This window comes from Schistocerca piceifrons, chromosome 2, assembly GCF_021461385.2.
Source record: "Schistocerca piceifrons isolate TAMUIC-IGC-003096 chromosome 2, iqSchPice1.1, whole genome shotgun sequence".
In the NCBI taxonomy this organism is placed as follows: domain Eukaryota; kingdom Metazoa; phylum Arthropoda; class Insecta; order Orthoptera; family Acrididae; genus Schistocerca; species Schistocerca piceifrons.
In genome coordinates, this window is record NC_060139.1 from 705,232,800 (window position 1) to 705,251,522 (window position 18,723).

General features: G+C 36.1%; 1 protein-coding gene across 3 annotated transcripts in view; it reads left to right on the plus strand.

Annotated features, from left to right (window-relative positions):
* Window positions 1-18,723, plus strand: part of LOC124774939 (obscurin) — a 694,794-nt gene that overhangs the window by 537,035 nt on the left and 139,036 nt on the right. For all 3 annotated transcript variants that reach the window (XM_047249630.1, XM_047249632.1, XM_047249631.1), the window contains 3 exons: window positions 2,032-2,265; window positions 8,486-8,606; window positions 10,677-10,817. In XM_047249630.1, the coding sequence (XP_047105586.1) occupies window positions 2,032-2,265; window positions 8,486-8,606; window positions 10,677-10,817 (496 nt within the window). The remainder of the gene's footprint in view (window positions 1-2,031; window positions 2,266-8,485; window positions 8,607-10,676; window positions 10,818-18,723) is intronic.

Consider the following 18,723-nt stretch of genomic DNA (forward strand, 5'->3'; position numbering starts at 1 on the left):
GATATTTATTTCGAGCAGTATTAACACAGGCATTTCTTACCACTTTCATTGAGCCAATACATCACTGCTTTTTCTTTGGCTGATAGGGTAATTTCAGTTCCTGGTGTTGCTTTTGGAGATAATTGATAATTATACGTTGGCAGTATCACTTGAAGAGTCTTCACAGATACAACTTTCTTCCGTTTCTTCATTGTTTGTGGATTTGCAACACGCAATATCAAATGTTTTAGTAATTTCTAGCCACATGTCTGCATTATTTACATGCTTGTGCAGAAGCTTAACTACCATTTCACACATCACATAGTCTTTACACATGTTTTCTGTTTGTATCTTCATTTGGCATCTGTTGTACATCTCCACAGCAAGCAGCAAAACATTTACGGGGTTTGCCATCATATGTGAGGGCAGACTGAATGTTCAGCATAAAGTGGCTTCTGCAGTATAGATGTAAATGTGCAGAATATCTTTCACAACTCAAATTAGCATCAGGATAATACCTTTTTAAATATGTACCAGAAATCCAAAGAACGCGCATCCCAAAGAAATAAATATTAGCTTCCCTTTTTCACCAAAACCTTGCAATGATGTTCCTCTTTAGCAAATGCTGCACTAAGATCGCTGCACTTCCCTAACATGCACGAAATGCTCACCATACCAATAGCTTGTGATTCATGATTTCCATGGGTGGTCACCCTTCACTGCAAGAATCAAGCAAGAAAAACAGCCATTTTTGTGATTTTATGTAGGTGACTTTTAGTGCATGTCGACAGCTACAGTTTTGTGTGCAGACCTTTTTCACAAATAACTAACACAGGTAAAAAAATCAAAATGTGTTTCAGCATGACAAATCTGACCAGTCTCTAGTTAGACATTAAATTACAAATTCATGATTAATCCAGGCATGAAAAATTAAAATTGAATGAACAGACTTTCACAGATGGGATCTAATGCCAAAATTTTGTTCGCAAGTATATCAACCACACCATACTGTTAATACTCCACCCACACACTACTTAACCATGAAGGCCTACTCCCTACTTCCCTTACAATACAATATCATTCTTCAAGAAAACAGCCAAATCACATCCTCTAGCCAAATCACATCCTCTATGAGCTTCACATTCCTTTCATCTGCACCTGAAATGAATATTATCATTCTTTACACCCTTCCAATCTCCTCCACTATGGTCTTCCACTTGTCTCTCAACCCTATCACTTATACTATTATGTGCCTCACTCTACTGCCCCTATTTGCACCAGTCTGAGCTTCCTTTAATTCTGTATTCTTAGCTCTTTCCCTGACTGTCCCCTCCTTCTCTTAGCTCTTGCTCCTCCTCCTCTCGTTCCTGTACTTCTTATTCTATTTACTCCCTCCACTCACTAAAAGTTCTCATCTCAGTTTGATCTTAAGAACAAAACAGTGTACTTTCTTGTGTATAATTAGTGGGTTTTAGGAAAAGAACAAATATTTTTAAGATTTGTTACTACATCCCAGTCCTTGTTAATATGCCTATCCATAATCAAGAGCCATCATAGCTTATGAATGGCTATTATTATCCATTTCACTGTTAGAAACCAATATAAAAACTGCACATAACAGGGTGTAGAAAGGTGTCAGACTTGGGAAACGCTAAGGTGAAAACAGCTATAGCACAGTGGAAAGTATTTGGAAGTGAATTAATGAAAAGAAGGTAAATGATAATGAAGGTGTGCATCAAGGAAGAAAATTCTGTAAGTATGGAAATAGGACTCACTGAAATTAGAATACCTTTTAATGAATTATTCCCATTTGCAGAATTCCAAATGACTGCTATTAGGAGAGCTGATGATAGTGACTCAACTATTAGTGGCCTCTCAGATCTCTGATAATGTAATGAAGTGTGACATCTGCAGTAGTTACTCAAGTCCATCTGGGGTCATTTCTACTGAAGGCTTCTGAGCACAACCTTTCTATGTAACAGACTGCAGATTTGTAAATGTATAGTGAGATTTAAATTATTTTGTTTGTTATAAACTGTACAATTGTTTCAGCACTGGATACACATCCAAAGCGTCCACTGGGCTACTTGTACACTGACTTTGATAAATATCAAAGTTCTGCAGCACCTCTTCCATTGCCAGATAAACCCATTATTTGTAGAATGAGTGACAGGAGACTGACACTGTCGTGGCGACCATCGATACCCATAGGTCCGACATTGCCAGTCACATATCGTGTTGAAATGAGTGAACAACCTGATGGAGAATGGTTTACTGCCAGAACAGGTTTGTGAAATTTAATGTCATATACTTTTGTTAATATTATAAATTAATGGTATTATTCAGTCAAGTGAACTAGTCTTCAAATCCCAATAAATTCAGAAAAATAAGCAGATAGCATTTACAATAAAAACAAAGCAGATCAAAGAGAAAATTCTCTTACTAACAAGCATCTTTGAAAGCAAAAATCTTCAGAATACATTACACTGAGTATTCTGGAAGATCTGAACCTATTTCTTTTAATTTATTGTCATTTATCAAGGGTAATAGTGACAATGATTGGAGAAGGCTGTTTTCAGAATAAAAAGATTTTTAACTTTGGGAAGGAAAGGAGTTCTAGTAGGAAGACTTATTTTCAAAACACATTACTGTACTGTGTAGTATATTTTTCTCAGTTTTTACTGATAACTATTGTCAACAGTGTAACAAAATCTATTTGTATAGAGACTGACAAGAATATATCAGAACTCATCTACAGCTCTATGCAACTAGTATTTAAAAAATAGATGAAATTAAAGTTCACAGACAAAAGATCTACAGAGTGAAATTAACACAGTATCAGTAGAGTAATTTAGTAGCATTTTTTTCAAAACTCGATATGTGCAGAATATTTCAAAATTGAGTCAGAAATAGTATTGGCATAATGGTGACATTTTGCAACAATTCCTTAAACAAGTTTTAGCAAAAGTCAACTGCTGCTGTGTGTATGAATACTCCATGTCACAGTGTTGCAGCAAAGCATGATACATGCATTCTTACAGTTACAGCAAAAGTTGACAAATGAAATATAATTACCCTCTAGTGCCTCAGCTCTCTTTCTGCAGCAAGCAGTTAACAATAAAGGAGTATACCGGTTGATGTAAGTGGTGTTAATCATTGTTGTAATAATATTTAGTGGTGGAAATAGTATTTCTACCAGATTTCATTGTTAGAATATTTGCAGTTTACTATTAGACAAGTATTTACTTGTGATGCTCTCATTTGCGTCTACAAAGAAGTGCTGCAAGCAGAAGCAGAATGGGTGATGATTCTTGTGATTCTGAAAATGGCATACAGGTCAAGGAATGTTCCAATGGGAGAAAATCCTGATTCAAGAAGACATTACATTGACCTGAAATGCAAAGCAAAAAAGTGTTAAAGGGAACCTGTCATTAAATGTAATCACGGATTTGAGGTTTCAGCTTCAGAAGCTAAATGTGCGAAAGAATCCAAAGCTGCTGAACTCTGCTACAAAGATATTTCCCACATTCATCACCACGAGACATTATCAAATAAAATGGATCGAGATAAGTTTCTGTTAATTTCCTAATATTTCTTCACTCCAGTGCAGAGTAGTAGATACTCAGAATGCAAAAAGGAAGAAAACAGTGACAGTGAAGTATACTACCAGAAAAAGGAACAGTGAAGTAGTGCCTGTTTGTGCTGCCAGTTTCCAAGGAGTATCTGGCATGGCAGAGAATAAGTTACTCTATTTAACAAGCAGGCTCCATGAGTAAGGAACTTTGCCAAAGGAAAGGAGAGAAGGCAACACAACAGGAAAGGATCATAAGGAGGTCAGGAAAGGATCATAAGGAGGTAACTTTTGTCATTAAGAATGATATAAAAATATAAATGCAGAGAGGAAGCCACCATGGAAGGGGGAAAGCTATGAGAGCTTATTTGCTTTCAGATCTCATAGTCAGTAAAATGTTCAAGAGATTCTGTGAAGAAAGAAAAATTTTAGGACTGAAACAATGCTCCTTATCAAGATACAAGCACATATTTTAGAAACAATTCTATCATCTGGGATACCTCATACTGATATAATGAAGGAAGGTAATCCAACTGTCATTAAGATTTGTTTCGACATGCAGCAGAACCAGCTTATTCCAAGCCTATAAGTAAGGTTTTCTGTGCTAGACAAATATTGATATACAGTCCGTGCATAGTAATCTGTGCTAAGGAGCAAAAAAAGTAAAACATCATTTTCTACACCTGGTTGGAGACAGCTTTGCAGGACTTTCTTTCTGACTTACATAAAAACAACCAAATGACAGCACCAATACTGTACAGCTCTTGTCAGATTATTGCAGCAGCCAAAATAAAAACAGTTGTATGATGGCTATGCTTACAGTGTTCTTGTAAAAGAGCACAAAATTCAATAATATTCATCACTTCTTCCCTGTTCGTGGCCATAGCTATAAGCCTCCAGACCAAGTGGTAGAATTGTGATGTCTTACAGAGAAAAAGAAAGCATCTTGTCTCATAAAGAATATTATCATATTTTAGAAGAGCATAGTACTCTCAAAGTTCTAAACATAGGCTGGACTGTTAAAAATCTAAAATATAGTGCACAGAAAGTATTAAAATCCAAGCTACCATTCAAAATGAAAAGCCAGCAATCACAACAAAGCAAAGAAAATTATTAGTGTGTTAGTAAATGATATATTCTCTGGAGATCGAGCACAAGTTGACATCCTGAGACAAAAGAAACTATGCTAGCCCTTTACCAAAACACAATATGGCAATCAAAGAAAAGAAAAAAAGATGTGTCTGCCTTGCTAAAGTATTTTGAAATTCCAGATGATGCAAAGGAGTTTTACAAAGATGTCCTAGATAAATAATGTATAAATGTAAGTGGAATACGTTGATAATAATAGTGTGATTGTAACTTGAAATACTTTTTGTATTATTCATTTCATTCTTCATCTGGTATTGATAATGATACAAGCTCGATGATTGTGTTAAAATAGTCAGCTCATTGCTATTCAAATAATGGAAAATCCATTGTCTATTCTGATGAAAACCTGTCTGGTTGAAAGCTACGTTTGACAGTTCTTTTGTTGTCTCTATCTGCGACTCAGTATCTCCACTATATCTTAAGTAGCAACTATCCTTTTCATAATACTATCATTGCTATTGTTATATTATGGGGTGCTGATGACCTTGATGTTAAGTACCCTCCTCCATAAATCATCATCATTATATTATGTCACTGTATTTTTATTTTTTATTCTCAATAAAGTCAAAAACGATAAATTTAAAAAATTCTGTAGAATAATAATACAAGCAAAAATATGCATTTTGCAACAATGGAGACATGTAATAAACACTACAGCACATAAGAAAATTAGTTGTGGAAAAAATACACAGAATTAAAGAAGCCAGTGCAACTGATAACAGCAATAAATATAAGCATTTATCAACTTCTGAAAAAGTCTGAAGTAATCACACCTTAATATACTGTTATAAAAATTAAATTTTAATACATTTCCATAAAATGCTTTACTAATGTCATGAGATGTAGTAATCATGTAAAAATTGAAATGCTGAAACATATCTATCTATGTGAAAATAGAAAAACTCATTTTATTAAAAACTGTGTTTATTGCTTTTATTGAGTTTTGAAAAAAAGCTCAAAAAAGCTCCTCAATCAGGAAAACAAACATTCACATCTAAATAAAAAGTTAAAAAACTGATTGTGTTTTTGTAGTTGTTGACCATATCGAAGGAACTAAATTAGAAAAATAAATTTGATTTATTGCATTTGTCCACTGATATAATACAGATACTTTCAAGGGAGAAACTTACAATGAAGCAAGTTGATTGCAATTACTAGATTAGATGATAAATGGATTTAAATAGTTTGAATCTGAAGAATGAAAAACACCGTCAGCAAAAATTAAAGATCACTGCCAGCAAAGGGATGCCTGAATTTGTAGCATTTCCAGAAAGCACAAATTTGTAAGAGGCCTCTTTTTATCATTTAAAATTCAGTTGAAAGTAAGGAAAAAAACACTGTTTTTATCAGCACAGCAGTAAGGATACAAATAGGAAGAAGTTATTCTGAACCATGCAGCTGCGTAAAGAACAATGAACTGAACATTACTACATTCATAATTTAATTAATACATATTAAACAAAATTTAGAAAATTATAAGAACACATCTTTTAAGGGGGGAGGGGGAATTGTAACTTGAATTTTGTCAGTGTTACATCATAATGATTTGGGAGTTAAATATGTTTTTAATTCTCTTGACTGATGTGTGAAAACTGTGTAACACGTCTGGATAGTTGAAATGTCCCAAGAGTGGTCAGATCTATAGAGAAGAATGTGTATACACAATTTAATTTGGTTACCACCTTTTAAAAATCACTTTGAACAGTAAACAGACAAAAAAAGAGAATAGCCAGCAATTTTCCTACAGCTGAAAATGTGTTAGGTGTGTCTGTACAGCGTTCATAAGTCAGCTGTGTGGAAGTCATAGCCTTTCCTAATTTCACCTGCATGTACATCTATACTCTGCAAGCCATCTTATGGTGTGTGGGGGAGGCTACTTCATATACCAGTGTTACTCCCCCATTTTCCTGTTCAACTCACAAATGGTTCAGGGAAAGAACAATTACCCATAAGCCTCTGTGTGGGCTTGCATCTCTCTAATTTTATCTTCAGGGTCTTTTCATGAGGAGGAAGTAGTACATTTGGTTGACTCTTCTAGGAACATATGCTCTCGGAACTTTAACAGTAGACTACACCATGATGCAGAATGCCTCTCTTGCAGCATCTGCCTCTCAAATCTGCTGAGCATCTCCTTGAAGCTTTTGTGGTTACTAAATGAAGCTGCTATGAAATGTGTTGCTCTTCTTTGGATCTTCTGCTATGGATCCCAGACTGATGAGCAATATTCAAGTATTGGTTGAATTAGCGTTTTGTAACCTATTTCCTTTCTTGATGGACTACATTTCCTGTGGTTGGTTCCAGTGACACCAACCTCACACTTGCCTTGCCCTTGATTATGTGGTCATTTGACTCCAGATTGCTCTGTACACATTCTCCAAGATAATTTATGGAAGTAACAGCCTCCAGTGATCGTTCTGCAATCATACAACCATACGATAAAGGGTTTTTCTGTCTATGTATTCGTAATATGAGTATGTTACATTTGTTTGTGTTGACCTCAATTGCCTCTCCCTACACCAAGAGTAAATCCCCCATACGTAACTGCATCGAATGCATTTTCGAAATCAAGGGTCACGACATCTCCGTGGGTGCCTGTATCTACTGCTATCATGAACAAAGAGCGCAAGCTAAGTTTCGAGTACTTGTTGCTTTGAGACAAGATTTTTGGCCTCCAAACATGTCATAATATGCTAGCATAAAACTTGTTCCAAAATTCTACAACAGACCGAAGTCAGAGGTATAGGCCTATAGTATATGCATCTGATTGATGTCTGTTTCTCAAAATGGGAATAACCAATGCTTTTTTCCAATCATTTGGAATGCTTCACTCCTCCAGAGATCTACAGTAATCTGCTGCTAGAAGAGAGACAGTTGTTTTGCATACCTGATGTAGTATTGAACTGGTATCCCATCAGATCCAGTGGCCTTTCCTCTGTTGAGCAATTTCAGTTGCTTTTCTATTTCTTGGTCTCTTATTTTGATATCTGTCATTTTGTCATTCATGTGCCAATTAAAAGGGGAGCTACAGAGTGATCTTTGTTTATGGTCACAATTGCAAATGTTCTGCTATCATAATATTTTTAACACGGATATAAGACTCTTAACTTCCCCTGAAAGAATATACACTTAAAGTCTTATTTTTGGAATGATCACTAGAATTCAGTTTCTGGTTATCATCAGCTTCCTGAATAAATGTTTTGTCTGTGAAGGTAAAAATTTCCAGAGTAAGGAAGGAAAGGCAAGACCACAGTGCAATCTAAACCAGTATCATTATGTGTTAAACACTAGAGTAATACTGAATCATGATATTTTGAAACAGTTATGTTTTACTGTAACATTCCTTGTCATCAAAATGAAGTGATTTAGCAGAAGCAAAGTAAAGTGTGATACATACAAAAATTTGTTTCTCAATGGTCATGGTACATACTGTTATCTGAGCTGTTGTTTTGTTTGTGTTCCCAGTTTACAACAGCATCTGCCTGCAGATTGTATTAATGTTTCAGTTAGACAAATATTATAAGTCCCGAAGTAATGAATCTGATGATCAAGTAAATACAATATAGTTTAAAATGCATGACTGACAGAGTCATTACTTGCTGATATTATTACTTACACATCAGTTGACTCTTAAATAGATGCATACTTCTTGGAATTACTAGATGTTGGAATACAATTTCTGTATTTGTTTTCAATATTTCAGTAAATATAGAGTTGCATAATTTCAAAAATTTTAATTCTCAGGTAACATACGTGGCAGACTAAAACTTGTTTGTCAATCTGTTTTAGGTATTCTTGGGTGTGCTTGTGACATTCACAATTTGCAACCATTCCAAGATTATAAATTCAGAATTCGGGTGGAGAACAGATATGGCATCAGTGATCCTTCACCATATGCTGTAACTTACAGGTATGATGAGTAGTTGTGCAGGTGACAGAAGCTGAAAATCTCTACAGAAAATTCAGTGGTCATCTAAGCGAATTTTTAAAGTTTTAGATTTAGTTATTACAAATAAAAACATAAAATTTAGGACACATAAATGATATTATTGTCATTCATGTATGACATTGAAGTTTCTTTTATTGTAGTGTACATCAAGATAAAGTTCAGCAGCATTTGAAGTAATAGTTATAGTTACACATGCTTAAAATTTGAAAGATGTGCTCACAGTATAAAAAAATAGTATCAGTTTTGATCACAATATCCATATTAAATTATTTTTGAGTGTGATGATGAAAGGAGGTAAGTTACACTTAAGGCACTGCTGCTACAACCTTGGCAATAGCTTATGTTTGCTTTCTCATTTCCTTTGCCTGTTTCCATGCCTACCACAATCCTGAATAACTAATAGGATACATTACATGCATATTCTTCCTCGTCGTGTCATTTTATTAATTGATTTAATTATTAAAGGAGATTCATGCATAGTAGATTTGTTATCTTTCAAGCAACTTTTAGACTTTTGTGTAAGAGTGTGAAACAAAATATCAATGTCACAGTGTAAAATTTCTAAATGAAATTGCAAACATATAAGTAAAGTACAGTAATTTTCTGCTGTAGATGTAATTATTAGCAATAATAATCACAAAACATAGAACATTTGAGAATTACAAAGGAGCATGCACTTTTTGCTGTTGTAATCTTTTTTAAAATTTTTGTGCTGTAGAGTGCTTGGAGTAGAGTTTAACAATATATTGTTAGCAATGATAGAAGCACAAAAGACATATACTTGCTGTATATTGTTGTGAGTTGTATTCTTCCATTATTTCTGTTATGTATATCTGCTGTAACACAGGAAATTCCTAATGGAATATTATTATATCTGTAGATACTGCTAATTCCTGAGTTGTAACTGCTTCAAGATACTCAAAGATCTACTGTGTGACACTGCATTTAGCTCTTTTCTCAGTAACATTGCTTCTTTCTTTAACTATTATTTATCTAGTTGCTGTATACTCTATGTGATGTCTTTCATTTGTGTAAAAAATTTAACATTATTATACATAATGTACATTTCAACAAAAATAATTTGTATGCAGATGGATAAAACTAGATAAATACTACAAACTACCATTTTTGCTTTGTCAGCTAGTATGTAGTTAAAAGCTGCCTGTAGCAGTTATTGAGAAAGCAATTGATGCTGTTGTATTTATTTTTTAGTTGTTCTTATGTTTTTTTAAATATGTCATAATTACAGAAAGAAACACTGTAACTTCAAAGTTATCATTGAATTCATTTAGTAACCAAGTGGTATTTTGAAATACCGTATGTGAAATAAATTAAAGTGTATGAAGACTAGCATTCCATAGAAGCTCTCTTGAAAGACAAAATTTAAGATATACTGTGGGGCAACAGTCATTGATAAATATTGTACTTCGTCTATCATTCTGAGAGAGTTTTGGGAGAAACTAAAACTTATGTAAACTCTTCTGTGTTAAGAAAAGTGAAAATCATTTGTAGAAAATGTAAATTTGACCTCAGTTTACACTTGTATGTCATCTCTACTACATTACAAAACTGACTGAATGGTCAGATTACGTCTGCAAATATGATGTGCTGAAAATTATTCATACAGATAATTAATGTTCTATGTACACAAACACACATGGCAACTGCTGTATTTTGCCCCCAAAAGTCTTGCTTCAAGATGTTATATGTTACCTGTCATTGGTTTTTGTCTGTCACTGTGTTGTATTTGTGGCTGTCAAGTGTGTTACATGTGAAGGAAAGGCTTATACATAGCTTTATAAACTGAGTTATCATGTTTATAAAATCCTTAAGTAATTTGTATATGCCAACATATATAAAATTGTTTCTTAAGTAGATGAAAATTTGTATCCCAAGGAGAGTCATAAACTGTAAGTTAGATAGCCTCAAAGCAGCTGTATGGTGTTTTACAACATGTAATTGAAGTTCAGGTGAATGTAAACTTATTAGCTAATAAACTTGAAAACTTTTACTGCTGATTGTTTTTCCCAGAGCACGTCTTGAACCGGAACCCCCGAAGTTCTTCCCATACTTGGAGCCGGGAATCGACTTCCGTCCTGAGACGTCCCCCTACTTTCCAAAGGACTTTGACATTGAGAAGCCACCGCATGATGGATATGCTCAAGCCCCAAGGTGCGACAAAAAGCCTGTAATAAAGAGCACATTTCTGTAGACACGTAATGTGACCATTTGTAAAAGACTCAATAGCTCTTCACTCATATCTCATATAAAAGATCTCACACAATACACATTATTGCAATAAGAGGAACAAATAATTATTAAATGTTCTCTTGCATGGTAAAAGTCCAATCACGAAAATATACACAGCTCTAGAACATACATATGAAATATTTCACAAAGATTTCAGTATTGTAGATTTGTCTCTTCGTGCTCTGGTATAACACTAATGATTTAACAGTATTATTATTTGGTTATACTCTTTCACGTGAAGAAAATTAGATTGAAAGTGATATCTGCAGACTCATATAAGTCAAGAAATAAATTTATTCTATTAGAGAGCTCCAGCACCACAGAAAAGATTTAATAGTGCTCTTGATTGTTGGGACTAACAAATTAATTATTTGTTCCTTAATGTTTGATTTTTGTAGTTGTAAATATGCATAATTTTTTTGCTTTTATCAATCATTTTGATTTTTGTGCATATTTTGAATTTACTTTTTTATTTTTGTCTTTTGGTTTTGTGTTTTTGTTCACTTTCAGCCTTTATCAACAGCTGTATGCAATAACATACCCTGGTTATTTCAGGAGTAAATATATCATATCACTCTACTTATATAGAGCTAGGATTTTTTGAAGAAGTGTAACATACCACTGTACATAAACTTTAATATCTCCCCACATATGTATTTAATATGACAGACATGATATGAAAGGGTTGGACCAATGTCAGTAGTACTCCACAGCATTTAATTTAAAAAAAAAAAATATTGAGCAGCAGTCCTTTATTCCAGAAATCTTGGTCTGATATTCAAAATTCCCTATCCTTCTATTGGACGTACAGTGTTACTATGCTGAACCAAATCATATGCTATTACCTTGATTATAGTTCTTTCGTCTATTTTTTATTGTCATACACTAACATTTTTGTAACTAGATGTAAAAAAAAAATCAGCTGAACATGCTCAGATGAGCTATTAGAGTATTTACATTCAGCTGGATCATCATCATTGAAGAGAACTAGTGGTCAGTCTGTCTGTAAATTCTCCATTCCAATTTTCTTAATAATCATTCACACTAATTTTCTCTGTGATTGTTTTGGAAAATAGTTTTAACTCTATTACTTGCAGCAAAATAATTATGTCTGATTTAATATACATTTTCAACGAACAAAATTAGAAAAGGCAGTGACTCTTTTCCCGGACTGATGGGTGTGTGACAAGGAAGAGGAAAGGACTATAGAAAATACTGCAAGACAGGAGATGGTTGTACTAGTGGCTGTCATTGACAGTGGCAAAATTAGGATTAATTATATTAACAATAGCAAAGCTGTTGATTTGCAGCTTGAGTATGAAAGAAAGAGATACAAGGGAAAAGGCCTTGCAATGTGGAAGTGACAGAGTAATGGAGTAGAAAGAGTGTGGAAATGGGGACGTGACAATTGAAATTTGTAAAAGTTTAGGCCAGGGGAATTGTAAAAATATAATATGTGCTTGAAGAACAGTTCCTTGTATAGTGCAGAGGAGCTCTTGCTGGGCAGGAGGACCAAATGGTGTAGATATTGAAGGAGGTGCCAGTGTTTTTGTTTGCCTCTTCTGCAATATAGTGACTGAATATGCAGTTAGCCAAGGTCTGGCAATGGCCAGTCATGTGGATAAACTGCTGGTTAGTGGTCATAGCCACATAGATTGCTGCACAGTAACTGCAACACAGCTGATGTGTGACATGGCGATTTCCACATGTGGCACTAACTTTGACTCAGTAGGAAGTGCCACTTGGAAATGCAGTAGGAGGTAATAGATCATTACATAGGTCAGGTTTCACACCTGAGTCAATCAAAGATAAATGACTTGTGGGTGTAGGGCTGGAATCAGTAAGGGTTTATGGATAGACTAGGATATTGCATAGGTGCAGTGGATGACCAAGTTCTGTGTTACGGGAAGACTGAAGGATTTTGTGTAAAATATCATTGATCTTAGATGACATGAGGCAATCACAGATTGGCAAAGAATGTGGTTATGTTTTCCAAGACATTGGTGTTTTGAGGAGGGCGAAAAAGGGGGGAGGGGGGGGGGGTACTGCTATGGGACTGGGGACTGGTTCACAGTGGCAATGAGTTCGTTTGTATCATGAGAAGAAATAGCATGGGAAATCTGTTTGTGAACCAATGAGAGAGGATATTTCCTGCTGTAAAGACTAATTTGCACTGTACAATTTTCATATGTTTAAAATCACTATACCACTTGGAACTGGAATCATGATCATTCATTTGTCTAGAAAGAATTTCTTGCTAACTAACAGTGAAATTTATTTGTATTGCACTTGATCAGGAGGGGGGGGGGGGGGGTGCACTGTTTCTCACATTCTTATAACAACATAAAGACTTCCTTCCAAATATTGTGTTTTAAATCACAGATATCTCAAAAGCATGTTCCTATATAATCCAGCTTTCCAGCTTTGCTTGTATGTAATGATAACTTGGATGCTTGAATTAACTTTTTTATTTCATGAATTATCATTATAGTGTAACAATTTTTCCTCTTACAAAGACTGGTTTTAATACATTAATTCTTCAGCTTTATTCAGTGACAGTGTTGTGTCATATTCATGTTGCTGTAATTTCACCAACAAAATTGTTAAAATGTGTGTGCTGTGCTAGGTTACCAAATCTTAACTTTTCACTTGATATTTGTTGAAACAATTTGAAATCTCAGAGTTGAAATCCTGTTTCTGTTGTTGAGATACAGGGCTCAAATTGCCTACATTTTCTCCTTTGTGTATTTTCATAGCAGTGCTTATGATACAAACCATTATAATTTCAGTAGCTTCATCCTCCAGTTTTTCACATTTTTGTATTTCACATTTGATACATTGTAAGATAATTCTTATTTCTTTTCAGAGATTCAATATCTGCACTCTGTATTCACCATAAAGCACTCTTGTTGCCTCCTAGCTTATATAGGGTGTCCCATTTATCTTGACCACCATAAATAACTGTTTGTCCAGATAAAAATTACAAAATTTGCATCTGGATAGAAAATTCAAAGGTGCTCAAAGTGGTGACCCTGGTTACTGATACATGGGTGCACTCATTGAAAGAAAGAATTATTTACTGCTTCCAGTGTCGCCTGCTGAAGGGAATTACAAGCAAGCATGATACGTTCCCGCATGTCCTCTGGGGTTGTTGGAATATTGCGATAGACAACATCTTTAATGCATCCCCAAAGAAAAAAGTCCAGAGGATTTAAATCAGGAGACCTAGCAGGCCGATTAACTGTTCCTCCTTGACCGATTCATCTGGCAGGATAGCTTCGGTTCAGAACACTATGTGCACACAAGGCATTATGTGCTGGACATCCACCGTGTTGATACCACATAAGCATTCTGATTCTTAGCGGCACTTCATTCAACAGAGGAGGAAGAATTTATCTGAAGAAGTTGGCATACGCTGTGCCATTTAGACTACCATTGATGAAATAAGGGCCGATAGTTGTAGTGCCAAGCATTGCTCACCAGACATTAACTCTCCATTGATGCTGATGTTCCACCTGTCTGAGCCATTGTGGGTTGTCACTGGACCAATAATGCATGTTCCTTGTATTTACCTGTCCTTTGTTTGAGAAGGAACATTCATTAGTGAATAGAACATTGGGGAAGAAGTTCGGGTTGGCAAGGATTTGCTGCTGTGCCCACTGACAGAACTGTACACGATTCTGGAAATCATTCCTGTGCAATTCTTCATGTAGGTGTACATGGTAAGGATGGAACCAGTGATGTGTAAGAATATGATGTACAGTGGTTTTAGGAATGCCCATCTGGTCTTCAAGCTCTGGTATGCTCACATGTGGATTCATAGCAACGGAAGAAAAAACAGTAACTTCGGCAGCTTCGACTGTGCGAGTGCTATGACAATTGCGTTGTCGTGGGTTGAAACTTCCCGCTTCCTGAGCTGTTGCAACAAGATGAGAAAACATCCGTTGGGGAGGTGGGTTCTCATCAGGATATCACTCTCTGTTCTGTTCCGCTGCCTGTGTAGCATTTCGCCTGCCTTCAACGACAACAATAAATGGAACGTTATATCGATGTAGATTGTAGGAAGGACAGCCTTTACTGTATGCCTACTGTACACAACAGTATTTAAAAGGACTAAACTAGTGTACTAAATGTACCCATACATAAGAAAACAGTACTGCAATTACTGTTCTTACATTTCCCATAGATGAGTATCTTCGTCGGTGTACATTCTACTTGCACAACTCTTCAACTGACGATAGTTGACGAAATGACGGGTGTGTATTCTACTTATGTTTGTATTTGTCGTCTGTCAACACCAGCACGTGGATGTGTTCCATAACCCTGAGTACATGCACTAAGCCATGGGAATGTCAACATCAAAGTTGTGTTATATAATTAATAACTTTCAGTGAATGGTACACTGTGATACATTTTTGGATAGGTATTTAGGAGAGAAAATGAATTACTGAATGAAAAATACAGGGTGCCATTTAAAAAAGTCATACCGCTGTTCATATCTTTGTAAAAGCTACAATGAAGGCAATCATGCTGATTGATGTCCCCCTGATGGCTAAAGAACATTTGCTTGAAACATTTTAGTTTGCATCTGGAGAAACAGTTATTTATGTTGGTCAAGATAAGTAGGACACCCTGTATATTGAGTTAAGTATGTTAAGAGAATAATTGTTCTATAGAACTTTATTCTAGCATCTAGTCTGATAGATTCTGTATTATATAGTGATACCACATGTATGCCCACATCAGAAAAGTTTAGTCTCTGGTTCATTATTTCTATTGGTTAGTAATCCAAGTAGATGGGTAATTATAAATGATCTGAAAACAAGTTATATAAATCTACATATTTTAGACTGAATCTAGCCGCGAAGGCTGTTCCTTTTGTCCTATATTTTCAAAACTCTTGCCGGTGTCAGTTGTGATACTTGTATCCATGCACTTTGTTTATGGTCATTATAATATTATTAGGATAACTATTACTTATTATTCTTGGCAAAAGCTAAGTCCTATGAAAAAATATAGAGTATTTAGATAAATTTTATGAAGGCCATGGTTGTATAAAATTACAGTCTTTCTTTACATAACCTCTTGCAATATATGAGGTATGTCCACAAAGTACGTTCCATTTGGTTATATAAAACAAACATGTACAGATACAGAAAAAATATTTATTGTACAAAAATCTACAACTTTTAAACTACTTTTCTACATAGCTTCCAAAATTTTGTAGGCATTTGTCATAGTGTGGCACATGTTTTTGTATGCCTTCTTCATAGAAGGTTGTCGCCTGCGTATTCAACCATGTGATAAAATGTTCTTTCAGCTCATCATCATCGTTGAAGTGTTGACCACCAAGGACAGATTTTAGGTGTAAGAAGAGATGAAAGTCACTAGGAGAGAGGTCCAGGCTGTACGGAGGATGATAAAATGTGTCCCAGTGAAATTTCTGTAAGAGTTGTTTGGTCACATTCACCGTGTGAGGTCATGCATTATCGTGGAAAAAAACAGTAATCCTCGGTGCTTGTTCTGTATTGCATGGGGCAATTTCTTAATGGTCTGACAGTAACCGTGGGCACTGATTGTTTGGCCTCGCAGTAAGAAATCAATCAGCAAAATGCTTTGTCTGTCCCAAAAAATGGTGCACATGACTTTTTAAGGTGTCAAGATTTGCTTAGGCTTGACCTTTGTTGGGAATAAAGTGTACCTCGAATCCATTGATTGCCATTTTGTTTCAGGGGTGTCGTAGGATACCCAGGTTTCATCCCTGTGACTACCTGAGAAAGAAAACCATCACCTTATTCATTGTAGCGTGTCAAAAACTGAAGTGCACCATCCATCCGTTGTTTTTTGTATTGTTCAGTAAGAATTTTGGGTACCCAACATGAGCAAAGCTTTTGAAATTTCAGTTTTTCAGTAACAATTTCATGAATTAGTGATCGTGAGAGTTGCGGAACTTCCATAGCAATGGCACTAAATGTAAATTTGTGGTTGTGCTTTAATCTTCTCTTCAATTGTATGAACCAGTTCATCAGTAACCACAGACGGGCATCCACTTTGTTCTTCATCGTTTACTTGATCACGTCCTTCGTTGAACAGTCTGACCCATCTTCTAACCATTGAATCACTCATAGCATTTTGTCCATAAACCTTGCAGATTTGTTGATGAGTTTCCTTTGGTTTAATTTTCTTTGCATTTAGGAAATGGATCACAGATCTTATTTCACACACGGTGGCATTTTGAATTACAGCTGACATTATAAAGAAGCACTACAAAGCAAACGTTGGAGCAGTGATCTGAAAATGGCATACATATCTTCTTCTTGAGTCAGAGTAACTGCTGTACATGCTCAGAACTGCAATCATAGCACTGCCATGGATAGAAATAGAAATGGAACTTACTTTTTGGATGACCCTCGTATACCATTTTTAGTTTCCAATGTACTCTTCTTCCAGTCATTATTTCTAAAATTAATTTGATTCACTTGTTTCATAATGTAGTCCATGATGGAGTAACAACAATATGGAAAGGATAGATTAGTGGCAGACAGGCACGATGAAGAAGATGTAACAAATATTCAGCTTCTGCACAAATTCCTTCATCTGAAGTAGAAAACACACACACATTCACACAAGCACAATTTACACACACACAAGACTACTTCTTCAACAATCTAGCTGTTACGGGTAGGTGGGGTACAGAACAGGCCTGGGGTGGAGAAGGTAAATGATACCAGGGTAGGGGTGGGAGAAAAATTACTGCTACCTGTAGAAGCATGCAACGGCATGTTGAAGACATGATAGGGCTGCTAGGTGCAGCATTTGGAGGCTGTGCTGGAGGAAGGAGGAAGGTTTGGGGGAAAAGAAGAGAGGACAAAAGTAGAGAAGGCGAAAGTGTAAATGTATTGGTGGGATAGAAGGCATGTGTAGTACTGGAGTTGGAGCAGGGAAGTGGTAGGCAGGTGGAGGACAGAAGCTGTTGACGGTTGAGACCAAGGAGTTACGGGAATGAAGGATATGTTGCAGGGAGGGCTCTCACCTGTGCAGTTCAGAAAAATTGGTGGGAAAGGCAGTGGCCATTCATGCAGATAGACAGCTTGTCAGTTGTCATGGCCACGTTAAATGCTGCATAGTGGTAGCAGTTAAGTTGGTAGATCACATGGCATGTATCACAGGTGGTGCTGTCTTTAATGTGCTAGGAGTAGATGGTATTGGACAGGTCTTCCATCTAGGTCTATTGAAGAGATAGGAGCCATGAGGCAAGTGGTTGGGATAGGTGTGGAGTAGGGATAGACAAGAATATTGTTTAGGTAGGGTGGACAATGGAATACCAGTGTGTGTGTATGGGGGTGGGGGTGGGGGGCAGATATTTTTAATTTAAGAGCACAATGAAATAAAATGAAACAACCATTTGGCATTGTTGGCTGGGAGGTCTGACTCAGGTTCGGCCACCAAGTGCAAGTCTTATTTCAGTGAGCGCCCCATCAGGTGACTTGCGGCCGATGATGAGGATGAAATGATGATGAGGACAACACAACACCCAGTCCTTGAGTGGAGAAAATCTCCAACCCAACTGGGAATCAAACCTGGGCCCAGTGCATGGGAGGCAAGCACATTACTACCCAGTTAAGCAGGTCGACTAAGAGTACAATGATAGGATGTCAATAACTTAATGGAGAATGTGATTCTGTTGGTCCTGGATGGTACCGAGTTACAAGAGGAATGTTCATTTGTGGCCGGACAGTGGGTATGTGGAGATGATAGATGAGTGGGGAGACAAGGCCCTGGACAAGTTTAAGAGGTTTATTTTGGTCTGTGAAGGCATTGGTGAGAC